Source organism: Plecotus auritus (genome assembly GCF_963455305.1).
Source record: "Plecotus auritus genome assembly, chromosome: 4".
Classification (NCBI taxonomy): domain Eukaryota; kingdom Metazoa; phylum Chordata; class Mammalia; order Chiroptera; family Vespertilionidae; genus Plecotus; species Plecotus auritus.
In genome coordinates, this window is record NC_137775.1 from 101,919,262 (window position 1) to 101,935,990 (window position 16,729).

Consider the following 16,729-nt stretch of genomic DNA (forward strand, 5'->3'; position numbering starts at 1 on the left):
GGTGGGTCAGTGACCTTGAGCTCCAGGCATGGGTGCTTGCGGTGATTTTGCCATTTTTACTGCCAACCCATTGTGTTGTCTTGTGGGTCCATGCTGCGTTTGCTACCCAGCCTTAAGGGGCGGCCATGTCTGGGTGGGCCTGTGCAACGCTCGCCGGGCGGGGCCAAGTTCTGAGAAGGGGGGCGCAGTCCTGGTGGAGTGGGCGCGGCGTCGCGGGGCGGATGGGCGTGGTCTGCGGAGCCCTGCCCTGTCCCGTTTAGACAATGCCCTGGAGCCGCCAGACCGCCCAGCCCCTGCCCCACCGTAGCACTGGCCCTCGCCTACCCAGGGGCTCCTCACAGCTAAAGCTCCAGTCCCCAAGGCTTGAAGAGCAGGACTCTTCTCCACCAACTCTATCCTCACGGGGGTTGGGACCCCAGCCAAGATCACAGAACGGCAGGAGTAGGGGTGGGCGCTGGAGGTGAGTCTGGAGCGGGCGGTGTTCCCTGGACTGTGTTGGGGCCGGAATCGGGGTACCGGGCCCGTGCCTGCGCCGGACAGAGTGCGGGGAGGGGGGTGCGGCATTTGAGTTGCGGAGCTGAATGGGGTGGACTTTGGGAAAGATAGAGCGGGAGGGAAGGGACAGGGTCCTGGAGTCTGGAGTGGCGCCCGCTCCCCGGAACCACGCCCCCCGTTTCCCCGCCCTTCAGATTTCCTTTTAGACCTCTCCCAGTCCTCCGGGACTCGGTCTGGTTTAGGCTGGGTCGCGCTGGGAGCTGAGTGACCCGCTGGGGTGGAGATGATATTTAACTCCTGTGACTCTAATTCCTCCCTCCTTGCCCCTCTCTCCCTTTCTCATTTGTACCCTAGACTTCCATCCCCCAGGCCCTCTCCCCAGCTGCCTCCTGTCCCATAACCCTAGTGGGTTCCTCGCCGCACTTTAGGTCTGCACAGCGCGAGCAGCTGAGGGTTAAGGGGGCGGGGCCGCTGCATTTTTGGGGAGTGAGCGCATCCTAGCGGCTGCCAAAGGGGCACCGGGCAGGAACCTCACGAAGCCCCGAGCAGGGGCAACAGGTGTTTGGGAGATGACGGGATCCTGATCTTGCTCCTCAGACTCCCCCTCGAGAAGCAGATCGCGATGGTGCGGGCGTTGGGTGGGCAGCAGAGGAAGGTCTGGAGGAGGTGGAGAGGAGAGGGAAGGGTGCCAGAGTCGGCGGAGGAAGACCCGCGTTCTTAACCACCTTCCCACGCCCTTCTCTGCGTTCTCTTTCTCTCTCTCCGACCCCCATTCTGTCTCTTCTCGCAGACAGCTGAAGTAAAAAGAGGAAACTGAGAAATCAGTGCTGCCGGAGGGGGCGACTGTGTGGATGGGATGGGGACGCCGGGGGAGGGGCTGGGCCGCTGCTCCCACGCCCTGATCCGCGGGGTCCCGGAGAGCCTGGCGTCGGGGGAGGGTGCGGGGGCTGGCCTCCCTGCCCTGGACCTGGCTAAAGCACAGCGGGAGCACGGGGTGCTGGGGGGTAAGTTGAGGCAGCGATTGGGGCTACAGCTGCTAGAACTGCCTCCTGATGAGTCTCTGCCGCTGGGACCGCTGCTCGGCGACACCGCCGTGATCCAGGGGGACACGGCCCTGATCACGCGGCCCTGGAGTCCTGCCCGCAGGCCAGAGGTGACGCCAGGGGACGCGGGGGTGGGGGTGGGCATCCGAGGCTTCAGGGAAGAATTGGGGCGGGAATGTCTCAGCCCCGCTCCTTCTCTTGCCCTAAGGTGGATGGAGTCCGCAAAACCCTCCAGGACCTGGGGCTCCGGATTGTGGAGATGGGGGACGAGAACGCGACGCTGGATGCCACTGATGTCCTCTTCACCGGTGAGGCTGGGTGCCCATCCCTGGAGCTGGGCACAGGGAAGCAGAGTTTGGGAGACCGGGCCATCTCGGGTCTTGTTTCCAACTCATCCCACCCACCCCGCCCTTAAACCTCTTGGCCTCCGGGGTGCAGGCCGGGAGTTTTTCGTGGGCCTCTCCAAGTGGACCAACCACCGAGGAGCCGAGATCGTGGCCGACACGTTCCGGGTGAGGAGCGGGCCAGCCTTGGGAAGGGGGTGCAGGGCGCTGAGGAGGGAGAGGCCGAGAGCAGCTTGCGGTGGAGGGAAATGTTGAGGGTGTTCCGTCACTCTCCCGGTCCCTGAGGACTTCCCCTCGTCCCCCTAGGACTTCGCCGTCTCCACAGTGCCGGTCTCCAGCCCCTGCCACCTGCGCAGTTTCTGCGGCATGGGGGGACCCCGCACGGTGGTGGCAGGAAGCAGCGACGCAGCCCAAAAGGCAGTCCGGGTGAGCTGGAGCGGGGGGGCCAGGGCGGGGCCAGGCCCAGTGAAGTGGGCGTGGCTATGGGCTGGGAGGCTCAGAAAATTAGCCCCAGCCCCTGCACTCCGGGCGAAGTTCATCTGTGAAAACACGTGTGAAAACAAGGAGTATAGCTGGACAGGGCGATGGGAGATCAGGGAACAGAGTCGATTTACATTTATACGGTCTTCCAAAAATCCCCAGAGGGGACATCTAAGCTGTGATTTGAAGGGTGGTTGGGGCCCATAACGGGGCTGGAGAAGGGGAGATGGGAGAAGAGGTTGCAGGTGGAAGGACTGCATGTGAATCTGAGGTGGAAATTAGCAAAGGTAACTCAAGCACTTAGAAGAGCGTCATGATTATTTCACCAACGTAACAGTCCCCAGCACTCAGCCTGGAGGGGCAGCCAGGCTTGGGGTGCAGAAGCTCCAAGACTTGAATGCTGCCTCTTTCCTCTACACCAGGCCATGGCGGTGCTGACGGACCACCCCTACGCCTCCCTGACCCTCCCAGATGATACAGCCGCTGACTGTCTCTTTCTACGTCCTGGGTTGCCGGGTGTGCCCCCTTTCCTCCTGCACCGTGGAGGGGGGGACCTGCCCAACAGCCAGGAGGTGAGGGGAGGCAGAAGCTCCACCAACAACCAGAGAAAGGCATCTCAGGCCTTCGTAGTAGGAGGAGGGAGGGGGTTCTTACCTAGAAGCCTGAGTGGGACCATTCTGATCTGGCTGCAAGGGGTGTGTAGTTATCTCACTCCCATCTCCCCATCCCATGTCCTCCCTGCAGGCACTGCAGAAGCTCTCTGATGTCACCCTGGTCCCTGTGTCCTGCTCTGAACTGGAGAAGGCAGGTGCTGGGCTCAGCTCCCTCTGCCTGGTACTCAGCACACGCCCCCACAGTTGAGGGCCTGGCCTTGGGGTCTTGGATGGTCAGGGGTAGGGCGTATAGGGAGTAGAAGGGGAAGGAAGATTAGAGAAAGGATGGTGAATAGTGGGAACAGGGTCCCAAGGTAGGGGGAGGGCATAGTGTGGGAAAAAGGATAGAGATCATTGGGTGAGTCTTCTCTCCCAGAACTAATAAAATAAACTGACCTTTCAGACTGGGCTGTGGCTGCTGTTTTATTGGGGCAGAGGGACATGGGGCAGGGCTGAAACCTGAGGTTGGGGATAGTGAGGGAAGGAGGCCTCTTTCATTCCTCAAACCCTTATTAGGCACTCACTGACTCATTGCCCAGCCCTGTGTCATAGGTGCTTGGGCACAAAGCATGTACAGGGCAGAGGAGAGAGAGCATGGGTGGATCATTTGCTGAATTTATCTAAATCTCAGATGATTCAGAGATTGGTAGATTACTAACCCACCCATAGTTGATAGGAAGAAATAACACTTGCAGAAATATTAATTTTTATTCACTCATTCACTGAGGCTTAGCAGTGATATGAAAAGGGCCAGTCTCCTGACATCAGGGAACTCACAATTCTTGAACATTGCTTACCAACGGAAAGACAGGTTGTGATGGAACAAGTCGCAGGAGGCTGTTGCTATGAGAGAACAAGGGGCCTCCCAGGGCATCAAAATGCATGCAGGGTGGCAAGGGATCAGGAATGGCTTCCCAGAGGCTGCACTTGAACTGAGTCCTGAGGATTAGTAAGAACTAGCCAGGCACGTAGTGGAGAGGAAGGAAAAGTATAATCCATGAAGAAGGCATTGCACGGGACAAAGGCACACAGCACTTGGGGCCTGCGGGGGATTTCTCCAAGGCTGGTGTTGTGTGTATGTGATGTGACAGAGCTAAGTGCTGTAGTACTGTGTACCCAAAGCCACGGCCCCTGGGCCCAGGGCTGACGGTTAAGGAAAGAAATACTACAGATCTGAAATACAGGCTGTCAGAAGTAGGTTAGTATTTGGGAAGGATCTACCTGCCTTCAGGGAGGGGGGCAAGGGAAAAAGGATGAGGTGGGTTTCTGGGTAATCCAGGGAAATGAGGAGCATACATTCAGGTGGCAGTGCTGGGCATGAAGAAGGGTGTGGATTTTACAGTGATGTTAAAATAGAACAGAAGGACTTGGTTCATTGTGTGATAGGAAGGATGCTGCATGACTCAGTTTCTGGCCTGGGCAAGAGGGGGTTGATCAAGAGGGAATACAGAGGAGAGGACTGAGTGCGAGGTTTGGAGATGACAATGAGTTTTGGACATGCTGTATGAAAAATGTGTAGGGCCAGATAGACAGGGATGTCTGAGGGACAGTTTGGAAATCCCTCAGCTGACATCTGAGCTGGAGAGTTCTGGGTGTCATTTGCCAAGGTGAGGGCTGAGGCCACTGTGGATAACTTCCCAGAAGAGGAAGATAAAGGGACAAACCTAGAATGGTGGGGAATACCGTGGTGGTAGGGAGAAAGGAAGAGGAGTCCAGAAGGAAGACATCAGCATTAAAGAAAAACAGCTTTGCCCTAACTGGTTTGGCTCAGTGGATAGAGCGTCGGCCTGTGGACTGAAGGGTCCCAGGTTTGATTCCGGTCAAGGGCATGTACCTTGGTTGCGGGCACATCCCAGTAGGGAGTGTGCAGGAAGCAGCTGATGGATGTTTCTAGCTCTCTCTCCCTCTCCCTCCCCCCCTCTCTAAAAAATCAATAAAATATATTTTTTTTAAAAAAAGAAAGAAAAACAGCTTAAAGAAGGGAGTAATCAAAAGCCACGCCAAGCCAGATGAATGCTAAAGAATGTCTGCTGGGCGTGGCCATTAGGACCTCACTGGCAACCTCATGGGAGTAGAGTGCAGGAGAAGAACATGGAGGAGACAGGTGTAACCCCTGGTTCAAGGAGCTTGATTGGAAGGGAGGGAAGAGAGGGAGCAACTCTCTTGGAGTGGCTGATGTCTTAAGGTAGGAAACGTCTCAGTGAGCTTTAGAGAGGGCACCAGTGGTAAAGAAGACATGGAGGTTATATAGGCGGTGGGGTAGCTGAAGAAGCAAGATCAGTGGCAGAGACAGCCTGGAAGCCAGGTCTCCTGACTCCCAGTCTAGTGCTCATTTCTATCCTATGGTGCCTTCATTTTCCAGGGAGAGTCCAAGACCGAGAGGGTAGTTCTGGAGAGCTGGGAGCCCCCAGCTTGTGAAGTTTGGAGGAAGGGCTTTCCGTCAAACGACAACCGCATAGATGGTGGAGGACTCAGCAGGGACCACTGGGGACAACCGGCAGGGCCGTCTGAGGGCTGCATGATCCAGGTCTGCGTAGAGCAGGCTCTGCAAAGGTGGGGAGGAGGGCAGAGTGTCTAGGAAGTCTGATTCCTTAGCAATCCAGGCCTCTGTCTCTCTCGGCCAATTTTCTCAGGGATCCTGGCCAGTTCCCCTCCCATCCCCAAGCCCTCACCGACTCCTGGTCCAGGTCCCCCGCAGTCTTGGGCTCCTCGGCCTTTGCTGGTCTCTGGGGCTCGGCTTTCACTCGTGGGACTATGTGGGGGGGACAGAGCTGAAGGATTGAGAGAAGGTGACCAACTCGTCTGCTCCCTGCAAATGCTCAGACTCGGGACTTGAGGGGTCGGGATGTGCAGGTAGGAAAAGGAAAAGGGGTGGAGTTAGGCTCACCAGATCTGGGGAGTGGCCGCGGCGGGCGTGGGGGTGAGCGCCTGTCAGGGGTGTGGAACAATCATCGTCTCTGAGAGTCACCAGTGTTGCCTCCCTGGTTCTTCACCACAACCCTGCAACTTGCAGGTTCGGTCCGCAAGAGAACGCAGGCTCCACCCCAGGGGTGGTTCCGCCCAAGCTCTGATCCTGCCTCCTGCTGAGCTTCCCGAGCCAGGGCTCCACCCACCAGCCTGTGGCCTCACCCCCATTCTCCAAACCAAACCACAACCCAGGGCTCCAGATCTGGCTTTTGTCTTCGAAAACCCTCCCGCCTCTGGCCCCGCCTCTCGAGCTCACCTGCGCTGCCACCAGACCGCACCCAACGCTCCTAGTCCCAGCACCAGCCCGGCGCCCAGCAAGGGGATCAGGAGCAGGGGATACACTGACCCTGGGGGGACGGGGAAGAGGGTGGTCAGCGGTTCGAGGGCAGACAGCTAGCTCTCCCTCTCTGGAATCCCAACCAAGGCTCCTTTCCCCGTCGGGGATGTGTGTCCGCTTGAAGACCCCTGCGGAGGCTTCGACCTACCCAGGCTAGGCCCGGACCCCCTGCAGTCGGCCGCGTCCCCCAGCACGCGGAGCACCGTGTGGCTCTCGTCCTCGTGGCGGCCCCTGCAGATAAAGGTGCCCGAGTCCCCTGCGCTCAGAAGCAGCTCTAGCCGCCGGATTCCAGGGTGGTCCAGGGCTCGTAGGCGGCCAGCAAAGGGCTGGACAGGAGACACGGTGGGGGTCCCGCTCGAAGAGACCCACAGGATCCGGCGGCGTCCTTTGAGCAGGCCCTTGCAGGTCGGGAAGCTAGGCGCCCAGACCCAGCGGACGGGATGGGAGACCCCTACACAAGAGAGATTCACCCGGTCCCCTGGACGGCCGTCCAAGGAAACTAGGGGAGGCGAGGGGGGCGGTGGTTAGGGTCAGTCCACAGGCGAGGAGACTCCCCCTCCCCCCCCCTCTCCCAGAGTCCTGGATCTTCCCACACACATCTTTCTCTGCAGTCGCCCCCCGCCCCCGGGCCTTAGACTTGCCTCGTTCACGCTGATTCCCCAGCGACAGCTTGCCCCCGGGGTCCCCCTGAACCCGCCACAGCAGCAGCGGCAGTAGCTGCAGAACCAGGTCCATGGCTGGGATGTGGTGGGGAGAGGAGGCGAGTGAATCAGCGGAGGAGACCGGAGGGAAATGCGGGGGGAGGAGCGGGGGTCGGCGGGTCTGGGGGCTCCGATAAGAAGGGGCGGGGCCAGCAACTGCCCGGATCCCTCTGGGAACACTCAGGCAAGCTCACAGCCCTCAAACAATGCGCCCTGGCAGTGCGCGCTTTCACTCCTGCAGCCGAGCAGGTCGGAGCATCACGAATTCTGGATCCCGGCTGGGTTCAAAACCTGACCACCACTGCTGACTGCGTGCTGTGAGCAAGTCGCCTAACCTCTCTGGTCCTGTTGGCTCATCTACAAAAGCACCTGCGTTGTAGAGGATTGTGAGAACTAAATGCATACTCCTAAAACGCCCAGGACAAGGGCTGACGCACGGGAACACGAAGTACTTTCTACTATCTTACTGTCCTGTTAGCGTCTACCTCCTGCCTCTGTGCCCACGCGGTCCCTCAGCCACGCACCTCCCAAACCGGCAGGTTCTGATTGGATGGCCCCTTGGAGCAGGTGCACACGCTCCGCATCCAAGACTTCACTGGCCTTCGCTGGACGGTGCAACCGAGGCCCCCCCCAGCCCAGCCCAGGCCTCTGCTGCTGTGACATCACAGACATCCTTGGTAATATCATAAACCCTACTCCCTAATCCTGTGGCTGAGCAGTGACTAGGAAGACCAAATAGGAGCTGAATTGAGATTAATTTGGCTCTTTCCATCCAAAATCTCTGCCCACATGTTTTACCAGTGGCCCCAGGGATCCAAAATTGGCAGTCATCGTTGGCCACACTTATTGTCTATTTCCCAGGAACCAGCAGCTGCTGGGGGTGGGGGGTGGGGCTGTAACATTGCAAGGGCCTTTGGTGATGCCTCTTCGGAGAACAGAGGACTGGGCAAGCAGGGTTGTGGGCCGGGGGCTCCAGGAGGAGCACCTTGGTCTGAAACCAAGAACCAAAATGGCTCACCTACATTCTACCCCAATCCTGCCCCACCTCCCTCACCTCTCTTTCCCGTCTCCCCTCCCCCACCCAGTCCTGTTTAGCCCCTCCCCACCATAATGGGGAGGAGGGGCCACCAGAGGCAGGAAAGGGAGGGACTGTTGAGATTATAAAAGCGAAAAAGGCCACTCAACTCCCAGAGCTGGATCCCCGGAAATCTACTCTGTCAACTGCTGCAGTTGCTACCATTCTCAGGACCCTCACCATGAAAGGCCTTCTGCTGCTCGCCTTGTCTTCTTTGCTCTGCTTGGTCTCAGGTGAGCACCTGGGGCCCCAAGGACCTGGTTCACCCAGTCAAGACTTTATACCCTGCCCCACCCACCACCCCACATTACGCACTCCTCAGGATCCCAAGCACCCCTGGCCCCAAATGGCTGAGTTCTGTGCTTCCAGAACCAGGTCTCCCTGTGACAGGATTCTGGTTCCATTTCTCAAGGATTCATGTTCCCACCTCCAAGACCCTCTCTTCTATCAAGCCAGGGTTCCAGGTCCCCTTTTCCCCAGTCCAAGGTGCCCCCTTCTTGGCCACCCTAATATCCAGTTCCCTTGCCAGCCCCCATCCAGCGTACCTTTCTCCTCTCTCCATCACGTTGGCTAGGCACCCCGCCTGAGGCTTCTTTTGCACCCCACCTGTCATCTGCTCCATCAGGGACTTCATGCTCAGTCCCTCGAGCAGCAGCAGCCTTTCCTAGTGGGCTCCTGCTCCTCTCGGGGGCCCGTACCCCCAGGGACACAAGCTTTCTGGAAGGTGCCAGTGACATCTTAGAACCTCCTAGGGAACCAGGGAGATTTCCCCGCCTTCTAGGCAGTGAGTGCCAGGGCTGCTACCCCCAGGGTGAGGGGCAGCCACAGACTTGTTCACCCTTGGACCAAATCCCTCTTTCACCAAACCTTGCATGCCCAGACCTTGCATTAGCTGAGGCAGAAACTCCGGGCTGCCACCTTCTGTTCCAGGCCAAGTCTGATCTGTCCCCCAGATAGTATTCCTTTCTTCGGAGAGCTCCTGGGGGAGAGGATTCATTCAGGTCGGTGCCTCTTCCCACTTGCTCGGTGGGCACAGGAGGTGAAGAGTAAATTGCTAAAGCTGGCCACACATGGCCTTCTTGCCAGCTTCAAGTTCCAAGCCACTTCTGCATGTGTTGTATCCTCCATGATTTTTATTTTTATTTTAAATGTATTTCTATTGATTTCAGAGAGAAAGGGAGAGGGAGAGAGAGAGAAACATCAATGATGAGGGAGAATCATTGATCGGCTGCCTCCTGCATGCCCCCTCTTGGGGACCGAGCCCACAACTGGGGCATGTACCTTGACTAGAATCGAACCCGGGACCCTTCGGTCCACAGGCCGACGCTCTATCCACTGAGCTCAGCTGGCAAGGGCCATGATTTTTATTTTGAATAGTTCTTTCTATTTTAAGTCTCTACCTGTGACCTCCTCTGAATTCTTTCATCTTCTTCCTCACGGCCTCCATCCCATGGAATTCTCACTTTCCATCTAGCCCAGCCCCGTGTTATTGTTGGTGGTGGCATTGCCCTCCTGACTCATCCCCAGATGGAGTGGAGTGGAGAAAGGCAGTTAGGGTGTGGGCTGTTCACAGAGCAACAATTCCACCCTCACCCACTTCCACTTTTTCTCTATCACTCACCTGCTCTGTCCCTGTCAGACCAAACCGGTCAGAACACCTACTACACTGGTTCTTCTCCACCTTGCCTCCCCAACTCCCCCCCCCCACCCCCCACCCCCACTCAGCTCAGTCCCAGGTGAGTCAGACACCCCATCACCTCAGCCTGATTTGTGTCTTCCCAGCTGACATTCGCTGTCACTCCTGCTACAAGGTCCCTGTGCTGGGCTGTGTGGACCGGACGTCCTGCCGTCTGGAACAAGGGCAGAAATGCTTGACAACAAATGTGTACCTCGGTAATCTGCCATTCTTTAGCGCGGACCAGGGGCCGGTGGGAGACTCTATGGCTGAGGCTGAGGCCCAACTGGGGCTAAGGCTGAGCTGGAACAGAGAATGACAGCAATGAGAACTTTTGGCCAAAAATTATCACGTACCAGGCCCCATTCTGTGTCTCTACATGGATTGTTTCAATTCATGTTCATGACAACCCTATGATGTGGCTGTTATTATACTGTGGAAACAGCCCCAGAGAGCGGCAGTAACAGGTCTAAGGCATCCTAGCCGGCAAGTGACAGGACTGGGGTTGGGTGAAGGGCAGGGTCTGGAAGTCAGCAGGAAGATGAGACTGAGAAGAGAAAAGAAGAGGAAGCTGGGGCAGAATTGGGAGGAAAGGAGGTTGAGTAGGTGCATGGGGTGGGGAAGTGGACACAAGCATCCCAGGTGCCCATCCCAGCTGACACCACTGCCCACTCCTACCCCCAGGCAAGATGTGGGTTTTCTCCAACCTTCGCTGTGGCACACCTGATGAGCCCTGTCGGGAGGCCTTGAATCAAACCAACCACAAGCTGGGCCTGACCTATAACACCACCTGCTGCGAGAAGGACAACTGCAACAGCCCAGCCCCTCGGCCCGCCCCAGGCCTGGGCCTGAGCCTCCTCACCTCCTTGGCTGGCGTTGGCCTCTGGCTGCTGCACTGATACTCACTCCTCCCCTGCCTCAGCCTTAGCCTCTCTCCCTGTGTCTCCGGATCCCCTGGCTTCCCACAGTGGTCTCCCCCTAGTTCCCTTTGTTCGGAAAAACATTTCTCTAGACCCTTCACATTTCTTTGATTAGACAGTGGTCTCCCTGTCCATCATTCTACCCCATCCCCTCCTCTCTGCTTTGCTGAGTCCCTTCCCATTTCCCTCCAGACCACTCCAGATCTTCCAATGGCCCCCAGAAGGGCTCCCCTTTGTGCTCTGCACTCTACCATGCCCTGCTTAGGGAGGACTTGGGGTCTGGGCCTGTCCCCCGTGATGGCTCAAGAAAAGACCGGAGGACCTTGCCCTGCTCACCTCTTTCCATTTTGAGTAATAAATGCTTGTGTCTGATAAATCGTGCATTTATTGTCAGGAGACCTGTTGTCAGAGGTCCCCCTCCCAGAAATAACCCTCTCAGCCCCCACCCTTCCCCAGGACCCTTCAGGGAGTTTCCCTGGCAGCTGGGCTGGGGCAAATGGAGAAACAGGTTTTTCTGGCCTCCACCCTTCCTTTCAGTATGGGGGTGGCACACAGGTCCCAGTGTTTGGAGACAATCCTTATCTCAAACGTAGGTCACACCTCTGAGGGACTGCCAAGAAGGAGGTGCAGCCCGGCTTGAGGGCTCCCCCAAAAGGGTAGGAAAATCGCATGGGGATGGGACTCAGGACCCTCTTTGCAGGTGTCAGTCCCAAGGTTAGAGTCAGAGGCCTCACCTGGCCCAGTTACTAAGTGGGGCACTGAGTGAGCCTCCTATCACAGGCTTCCATTCATTTCCTCTCAGTTCAAGAGTCCTATTGGGAGCCAAGCTGCAAGTAGGGGAAAGGAGAACCAACCCAGACAAACAGGTTCATTGATTCTGTGAGCCCCACTCAGCCCAGCGCCTGCTCCCCTGGGTGATCCTCATTGCTAAGGAAGGTTCTCCCTAGCAACAAGGTCCAGGAGTAACGTAGGGCAGATTCTCCATTGTCCTCTGGGGTTGGGTCGGATAAGGAGTGCATCATCATAACCCTGAAACTGGTCATATAACTCCTTCAGCCCTCCCATCAACAAAAGAGGGATGGAATTTTCCAGTCAGCTCTAGAGTGGCCGATAGATTTCAATGGCTCACAGAGGAGTGTGTGTCTTTTCACCTCAGATCTCCTTCATTCCCTTGCTCCCTTCTGGTCTTCTAATCCCGCTGCCCTCTCCACAGTCCTGGCAAGACCCAGGCCAGGGTGCTGTCGGCTGCAGCCAAGATGCAGGCCAGGGCCACAGTTCTCATCACAGCGCTGCTGCGCAGGCCTCCGATGCAGCAGCCCTGTGGGCGGTGTGAGTCCCTCCAACTTTGTTTCCACTTAATTGCAGTGACGGGCTGTGGTACAGGCTGGCCAGTGATGGCCACTGAGGCTGAGAGAGACGGAGGCAGAGGTGTCAGCCTCCTGGCTGGACGACTTGCCTTCAGGGGCAGAGCAGATGGGATTTCAAGGAGCACAAAGGGATTCTCTGCTCCCTCAGAAAACACCTCCCTAAAACCAAGTGATCAAAGTTATCACACTGGCATTGTGACCCCCTGTGTGATACACTGCAAAGACCAACATCATGCCTGTGTTATTAAGAGCTCATTACCTCAATCTAATTGTGTGAAAATACCAGATAAACCCAAAAATGAGGGACATTCTATAAAATATCTTACCAGACCCAGCCAGCATGGCTCAGTGGTTGAGCATCGACCTATGAACCAGGAGGCCACAGTTCCATTCCCAGTCAAGGCACATGCCGGGGTTGTGGGTTCAATCCCCAGTGTGGGGTGTACAGGAGGCAGCCGATCAAGGATTCTCATCAGTGATGTTTCTATCTCTCCCTCCCTCTCCCTTTCTCTCTAAAATCAATAAAAATATTTTTAAAAAGTAAAATAATTTACCAGGACTCTTCAAAAGTTTCAAGGTCATGGAAGACAAAGACTCAGAACTGTCACAGATTGGGGGCAGTTAAAAAGACACGAGAGCCAAATGCAATGTGGGCTTCTGGGATGGGCCCTGGAACAACTGGCTAAATCAAGTGAGGCCTGCAGGTCAGTTAGAAGTGCTGTACAGTGTTACTTTCTGGTTTTGATCATTGTACAGTTGGCCCCTGAACAATAAGGGTTTAAACTACGCAGGTCCACTTACATCAAGATCCCCTCCCCGCCCCCCATCAATATACAGTTGGTCCTCCTTTTCTGGGTTTCACATCTGCAGATCCAACCAACTGCAGACTGAAAACAGGGCCAACTAGTGTATATGCGCTGTTCCATGCCATTTTATTTATTTATTTTATTTTTTAATGCCACTTTCTATAAGGGACTTGAGCGTGGGGGATTTTGGTATCTGCAAGAGGGTGGGGATGGTGTTCCGGAAACAATCCCCCTCAGATACCAAGGGACACTTGTAGGTACGTTTTTGGGGAGTCACAAGTTATACACAGACTTTGACTGAGCTGGGTGTGGCACCTCTGACCCCTGCGTGTGCAAGGGCCAGCGGTACTCTGGTTATGTGAGATGTTCACGTTGGAGGAAGCAGGGGGAGGGTATACAGGCATTCTCTGTACCATTTTTACAACTTTTCTGTCAATCTAAAATTATTTCAGAACAAAAATGTAAACACACACCCCTCCCTGGTCCTTAGCTGATGCTGGAAAGTTGAAGTTTGGTTTAATATTTTGGTCCTTGCTTTCAAGGGACTGAGGTTTTCTAACCGTGTGAGTGAGTGGGCCTATGAGATTCTGGAGAGCAAAGAGGGGCAGGTGGGACACATGGACAGCAGACAGGGGTCCTGAAGGGCTCAGACCCAGCCTGACCTTGGAAGGTCTGCAAGCAGGAAAGCTCTGGGGGCAAGGGGGAAACAGGACTCGTGGTTCCCAGACAGCTTGCTCTGCCCAGGTTTAGTTGGGGTTTGCCAGTGCGATGCACAGGAGACCCTCACCACAGGCGGTCACGGCTCTGCTGGGGGCACTGCAGTCGGAGCAGCACGGTGTCCTGGCCCAGAGAGGAGGCCCTGGACCTAGGCAGAGGGTGACCCGCCTGTGTGGCAGGGGCCTTGGCTGCCTTCTCACCCAGTGCAGCCCCACAAGGAGGGGGCTCACTGTGTCTGCCTGGGTCAGTGCGCCTTCCCTCCCACGGCCCCCACGCCCACCTGCCCTGCCAGCCTCACAAACCCTTGCCATGAGCTGTATAGGCGATGAAAAGGGCGCCAGAGTCTCCCTCAGCAGGCACTGGGCACCCAAAGCGGCACCCAACAGGCTGAGTGTGGAAGTAGATACGAAACCCCAGCCATCTTTGTTGGGAAAGAAGTGCTTTTTCACAAAAACATGTTTGGCTTACATGTGGTAGGGTTATTGTTTTAATTTTTTTTTAATATATTTTATTGATTTTTTTACAGAGAGGAAGGAAGAGGGATAGAGAGTTAGAAACATCGATGAGAGAGAAACATCGATCAGCTGCCTCCTGCACACCTCCCACTGGGGATATGCCCGCAACCAATTACGTGCCCTTGACCGGAATCAAACCTGGGACCCCCCAGTCCACAGGCTGACGCTCTATCCACTGAGCCAAACCGGTTTTGGCTGTTTTAATTTTTAAGCAAATCTATTTAAAATGTTCTGTTTTGATTTCTAATAGAGTAAATGTTACTATAACTCACTAAGAAAGGCTCTTGGGGTCTTCAGTAACTTTTGAGAGTGTGAAGAGGGCCTGAGATAGGAGAGCCCCAATTCCAATACCCCAACACCCCAATACTGCTGCTCTGAGCAGAGCTGTGCCTCAACGCCCGCCCCACTCAGTCCTGTCCTCCTGGGATAGTCCTGTCCTGATTCTGCAGATGGCTGTCCCCTCCCCAGTCTCTCAAACCCCTGTCTTCCAGACTCTGCCCCTGCCCCCAAACCCTATCCCCCCTGCATCTCTTCCTAGTCTTTATGGCCCCCCTCACTGACCTACCACAGTGGAAACACATCTGACCTCACACGTAACTCAGGTAGTAAAGCTGGGAGAGATCATTATGGGGTAGGGATGTTGGGCTTGAAGGGACCTGAAGTTGCGTGGGGCCCTCCCTTAAGCAGCTAGGTTTTGTGTTTGGTGGTGGAAGGGAGGTTGTTGATCCCACACTTAAACGGATCTGGGCCAAGGCTGTTTGGAAGGTGACCCTGAGAGCATTAATGCACAGAAGGGGAAAAGAGAAAGCTGAAACCAGAAGAGCTGAGAGACTAGAAAACAGCTTGAGACAAGGGGCGGGGTAAGGAAGAGGACTAGGAGGGAAGGTGTCAGACATAACTCCAGAGCTCAGAGCAGCTGAGAGAACAGAGGGCAGGCTTCTGCAGGGGCAGGGAGGTGTGGGGTGCAGGAGCAGAGGGCCCGCTGCTCAGGCTGGTGAATGTGGGCTGGTTCCACCCGCTCCCACCCTAGGTGTGTTTGTTTATTGGTCCCTCCCAGTCTCAGATGCTCCTGCTCTCCAACCTGGGGCACTCAGGTGCAGTCACATTCTCTCGGACTCCTGGGCCCTGGACCCAGCCATGGGCACCTCCAGTGCAGTCCTCTGCATCCTGTTCTTCTGTGGGGCGCTGGGTAAGTGTAGGTTGGGGGTCCTCTGGGGCAGTGGGCGGGGAGCAGCTGGGGCAGGGGTTCCTGGAAAAGCCTGAGGGCTGGGGAGGGGTCTGAGAGATGCCAAGAAGAGTTGTAGGAGCGTTAGAAAGAGGAGCTACCGGGGATGGCCAGCCTGGCACAGGTCCCTCGGAAGGCACTGGAGATGAACGGTCTCTTCCCCGTGGCACCTGCACCAGCCTCTGTCTCCCCGTCCCTATCACACCACTTGCTTCTTCGCTGGGCTCCTTGGTGTCAATTCCAATGTTTTCATCTGTCTTTGGCACCATTGCTTAACTTCTTCACTGCCGCCTCCCACCCTGGCTTCTGTCATTCTCTAAGTTCATCTCTGATTCTCTTGGCTTCTGTTCACGTCTATGTCTTTCTCTTTCCCTGTCTCGCCGCCCTGGTCCCTGGTCCGTGTCTCCTTTCCTACTTCTGTGCGCCCTCTGTGCCCCCTTTCAGTGCTTCCCTCTCCCCGCTTAGCGGCACCTCACTCCTGTGGCCCTGTCTGGGATCTTGGCTCAGCCTCTCACCTGGCCTGTGTGCCTCTCCTCCACCCTCCTGATCTCCACCGACCCTGCAGGTCTCACCACCCTCCCTGCCCGGGGGGCGGCTCCACTGTTACACCTGCAGCTTCGCCAAACCCTGCCACCCTTTTCCCACCCAGTGTGGGGATGATGAGGCCTGTGGCTTCAGCATCGGCACCTCAGGTAGGACTTTGGTCCAACAGCCCTCCTCCAGGTGGTTCCCCACGCCCCTCCGTCCTACTCTCCCTGCTGCCCTGGCCCTCCCTTCGTCCTGCCCGGCCTCAGCAGCGCCCCTTCCTCCCACAGAGCAGAGTGAGGTCATCCAGCGGAAAGGCTGCCTCCCGAGAGCCCAGTGCCCTCTGCCCGGCCAGGCCACCTACTGGTCACGCTCCTACGTGCTGCGACCAGGACCCGTGCAATGCGGCCACCGCGCTGCAGCAGCTCCCCAGGCCTCTCGTCCCCACCCTGCTCCTCACCGCCAGCTTCACCTGCGGAGGCCATCTCCTCCACTAGCCTCACTCAGCTCTGCGTCCCTCAACCCAGGACGCCCTCACCATCTCCGCGGCCCTGGAGACACCTGCCCTGACACTTGAGATATGGCCAAGAACCTGACTTGACAGACAGGCCTCAGCTCCCTGGCCCAACACCTTTGTGGAGCCCTTCCAAGACCGGATTCCTGTGGGCACTGCTCCAGCCCCTACCACTTGCCCAGAGCCCGGCCTCATAAAAATACTGTTCTGTGTCTTTTGTCTTTTTTAGATGCTGAGATGCCCTCTCCAAGCCCCAGGTCTCTGGCAAGGCAGGTGTTAGATGGAGCTGTGGGTCCCAGGCAAGGGGATGGGAGGGGCCCCACGTATGGAGACGAGGAGTGTCTTGCTAGGGAAGGTTCATTTGGTAGAT

General features: G+C 56.5%; 4 protein-coding genes across 6 annotated transcripts; 3 read left to right on the forward strand and 1 right to left on the reverse strand.

Annotated features, from left to right (window-relative positions):
• Nucleotides 1–227: 227 nt before the first annotated feature.
• Nucleotides 228–3,423, forward strand: DDAH2 (DDAH family member 2, ADMA-independent). Of its 3 annotated transcripts, none has more exons than XM_080664544.1 (7): nt 228–460; nt 1,286–1,648; nt 1,747–1,846; nt 1,977–2,050; nt 2,189–2,308; nt 2,785–2,934; nt 3,107–3,423. In XM_080664544.1, exons 2-7 carry the CDS (start codon nt 1,352–1,354, stop codon nt 3,221–3,223), a joined length of 858 nt encoding a protein of 285 aa, XP_080520670.1. In that variant the 5' UTR covers nt 228–460; nt 1,286–1,351; the 3' UTR covers nt 3,224–3,423. The 3 variants fall into 3 exon arrangements, with proteins under 3 accessions (XP_080520670.1, XP_080520671.1, XP_080520672.1); XM_080664545.1 differs by lacking the exon at nt 228–460 and adding an exon at nt 979–1,120; XM_080664546.1 differs by lacking the exon at nt 228–460 and adding an exon at nt 1,008–1,150.
• A 289-nt stretch (nt 3,424–3,712) lies between these two features.
• Nucleotides 3,713–7,054, reverse strand: MPIG6B (megakaryocyte and platelet inhibitory receptor G6b; the record flags this gene model as incomplete). Its single annotated transcript, XM_080664169.1, has 6 exons — nt 3,713–5,560; nt 5,688–5,767; nt 5,903–5,943; nt 6,239–6,329; nt 6,468–6,818; nt 6,994–7,054. 6 exons carry the CDS (start codon nt 7,052–7,054, stop codon nt 5,456–5,458), a joined length of 729 nt encoding a protein of 242 aa, XP_080520295.1. The 3' UTR covers nt 3,713–5,455.
• A 1,161-nt stretch (nt 7,055–8,215) lies between these two features.
• On the forward strand, nt 8,216–11,062 carry LY6G6C (lymphocyte antigen 6 family member G6C). Its single transcript, XM_080665540.1, has 3 exons — nt 8,216–8,328; nt 9,878–9,988; nt 10,455–11,062. Exons 1-3 carry the CDS (start codon nt 8,277–8,279, stop codon nt 10,667–10,669), a joined length of 378 nt encoding a protein of 125 aa, XP_080521666.1. The 5' UTR covers nt 8,216–8,276; the 3' UTR covers nt 10,670–11,062.
• Nucleotides 11,063–15,232: 4,170 nt separating this feature from the next.
• On the forward strand, nt 15,233–16,342 carry LOC308246752 (lymphocyte antigen 6G6e-like; the record flags this gene model as incomplete). The annotated part of the gene is given in 4 exon segments (XM_080665133.1): nt 15,233–15,284; nt 15,886–15,908; nt 15,910–16,023; nt 16,136–16,342. Coding segments are annotated over 4 exon segments (396 nt in total).
• Nucleotides 16,343–16,729: the final 387 nt, after the last annotated feature.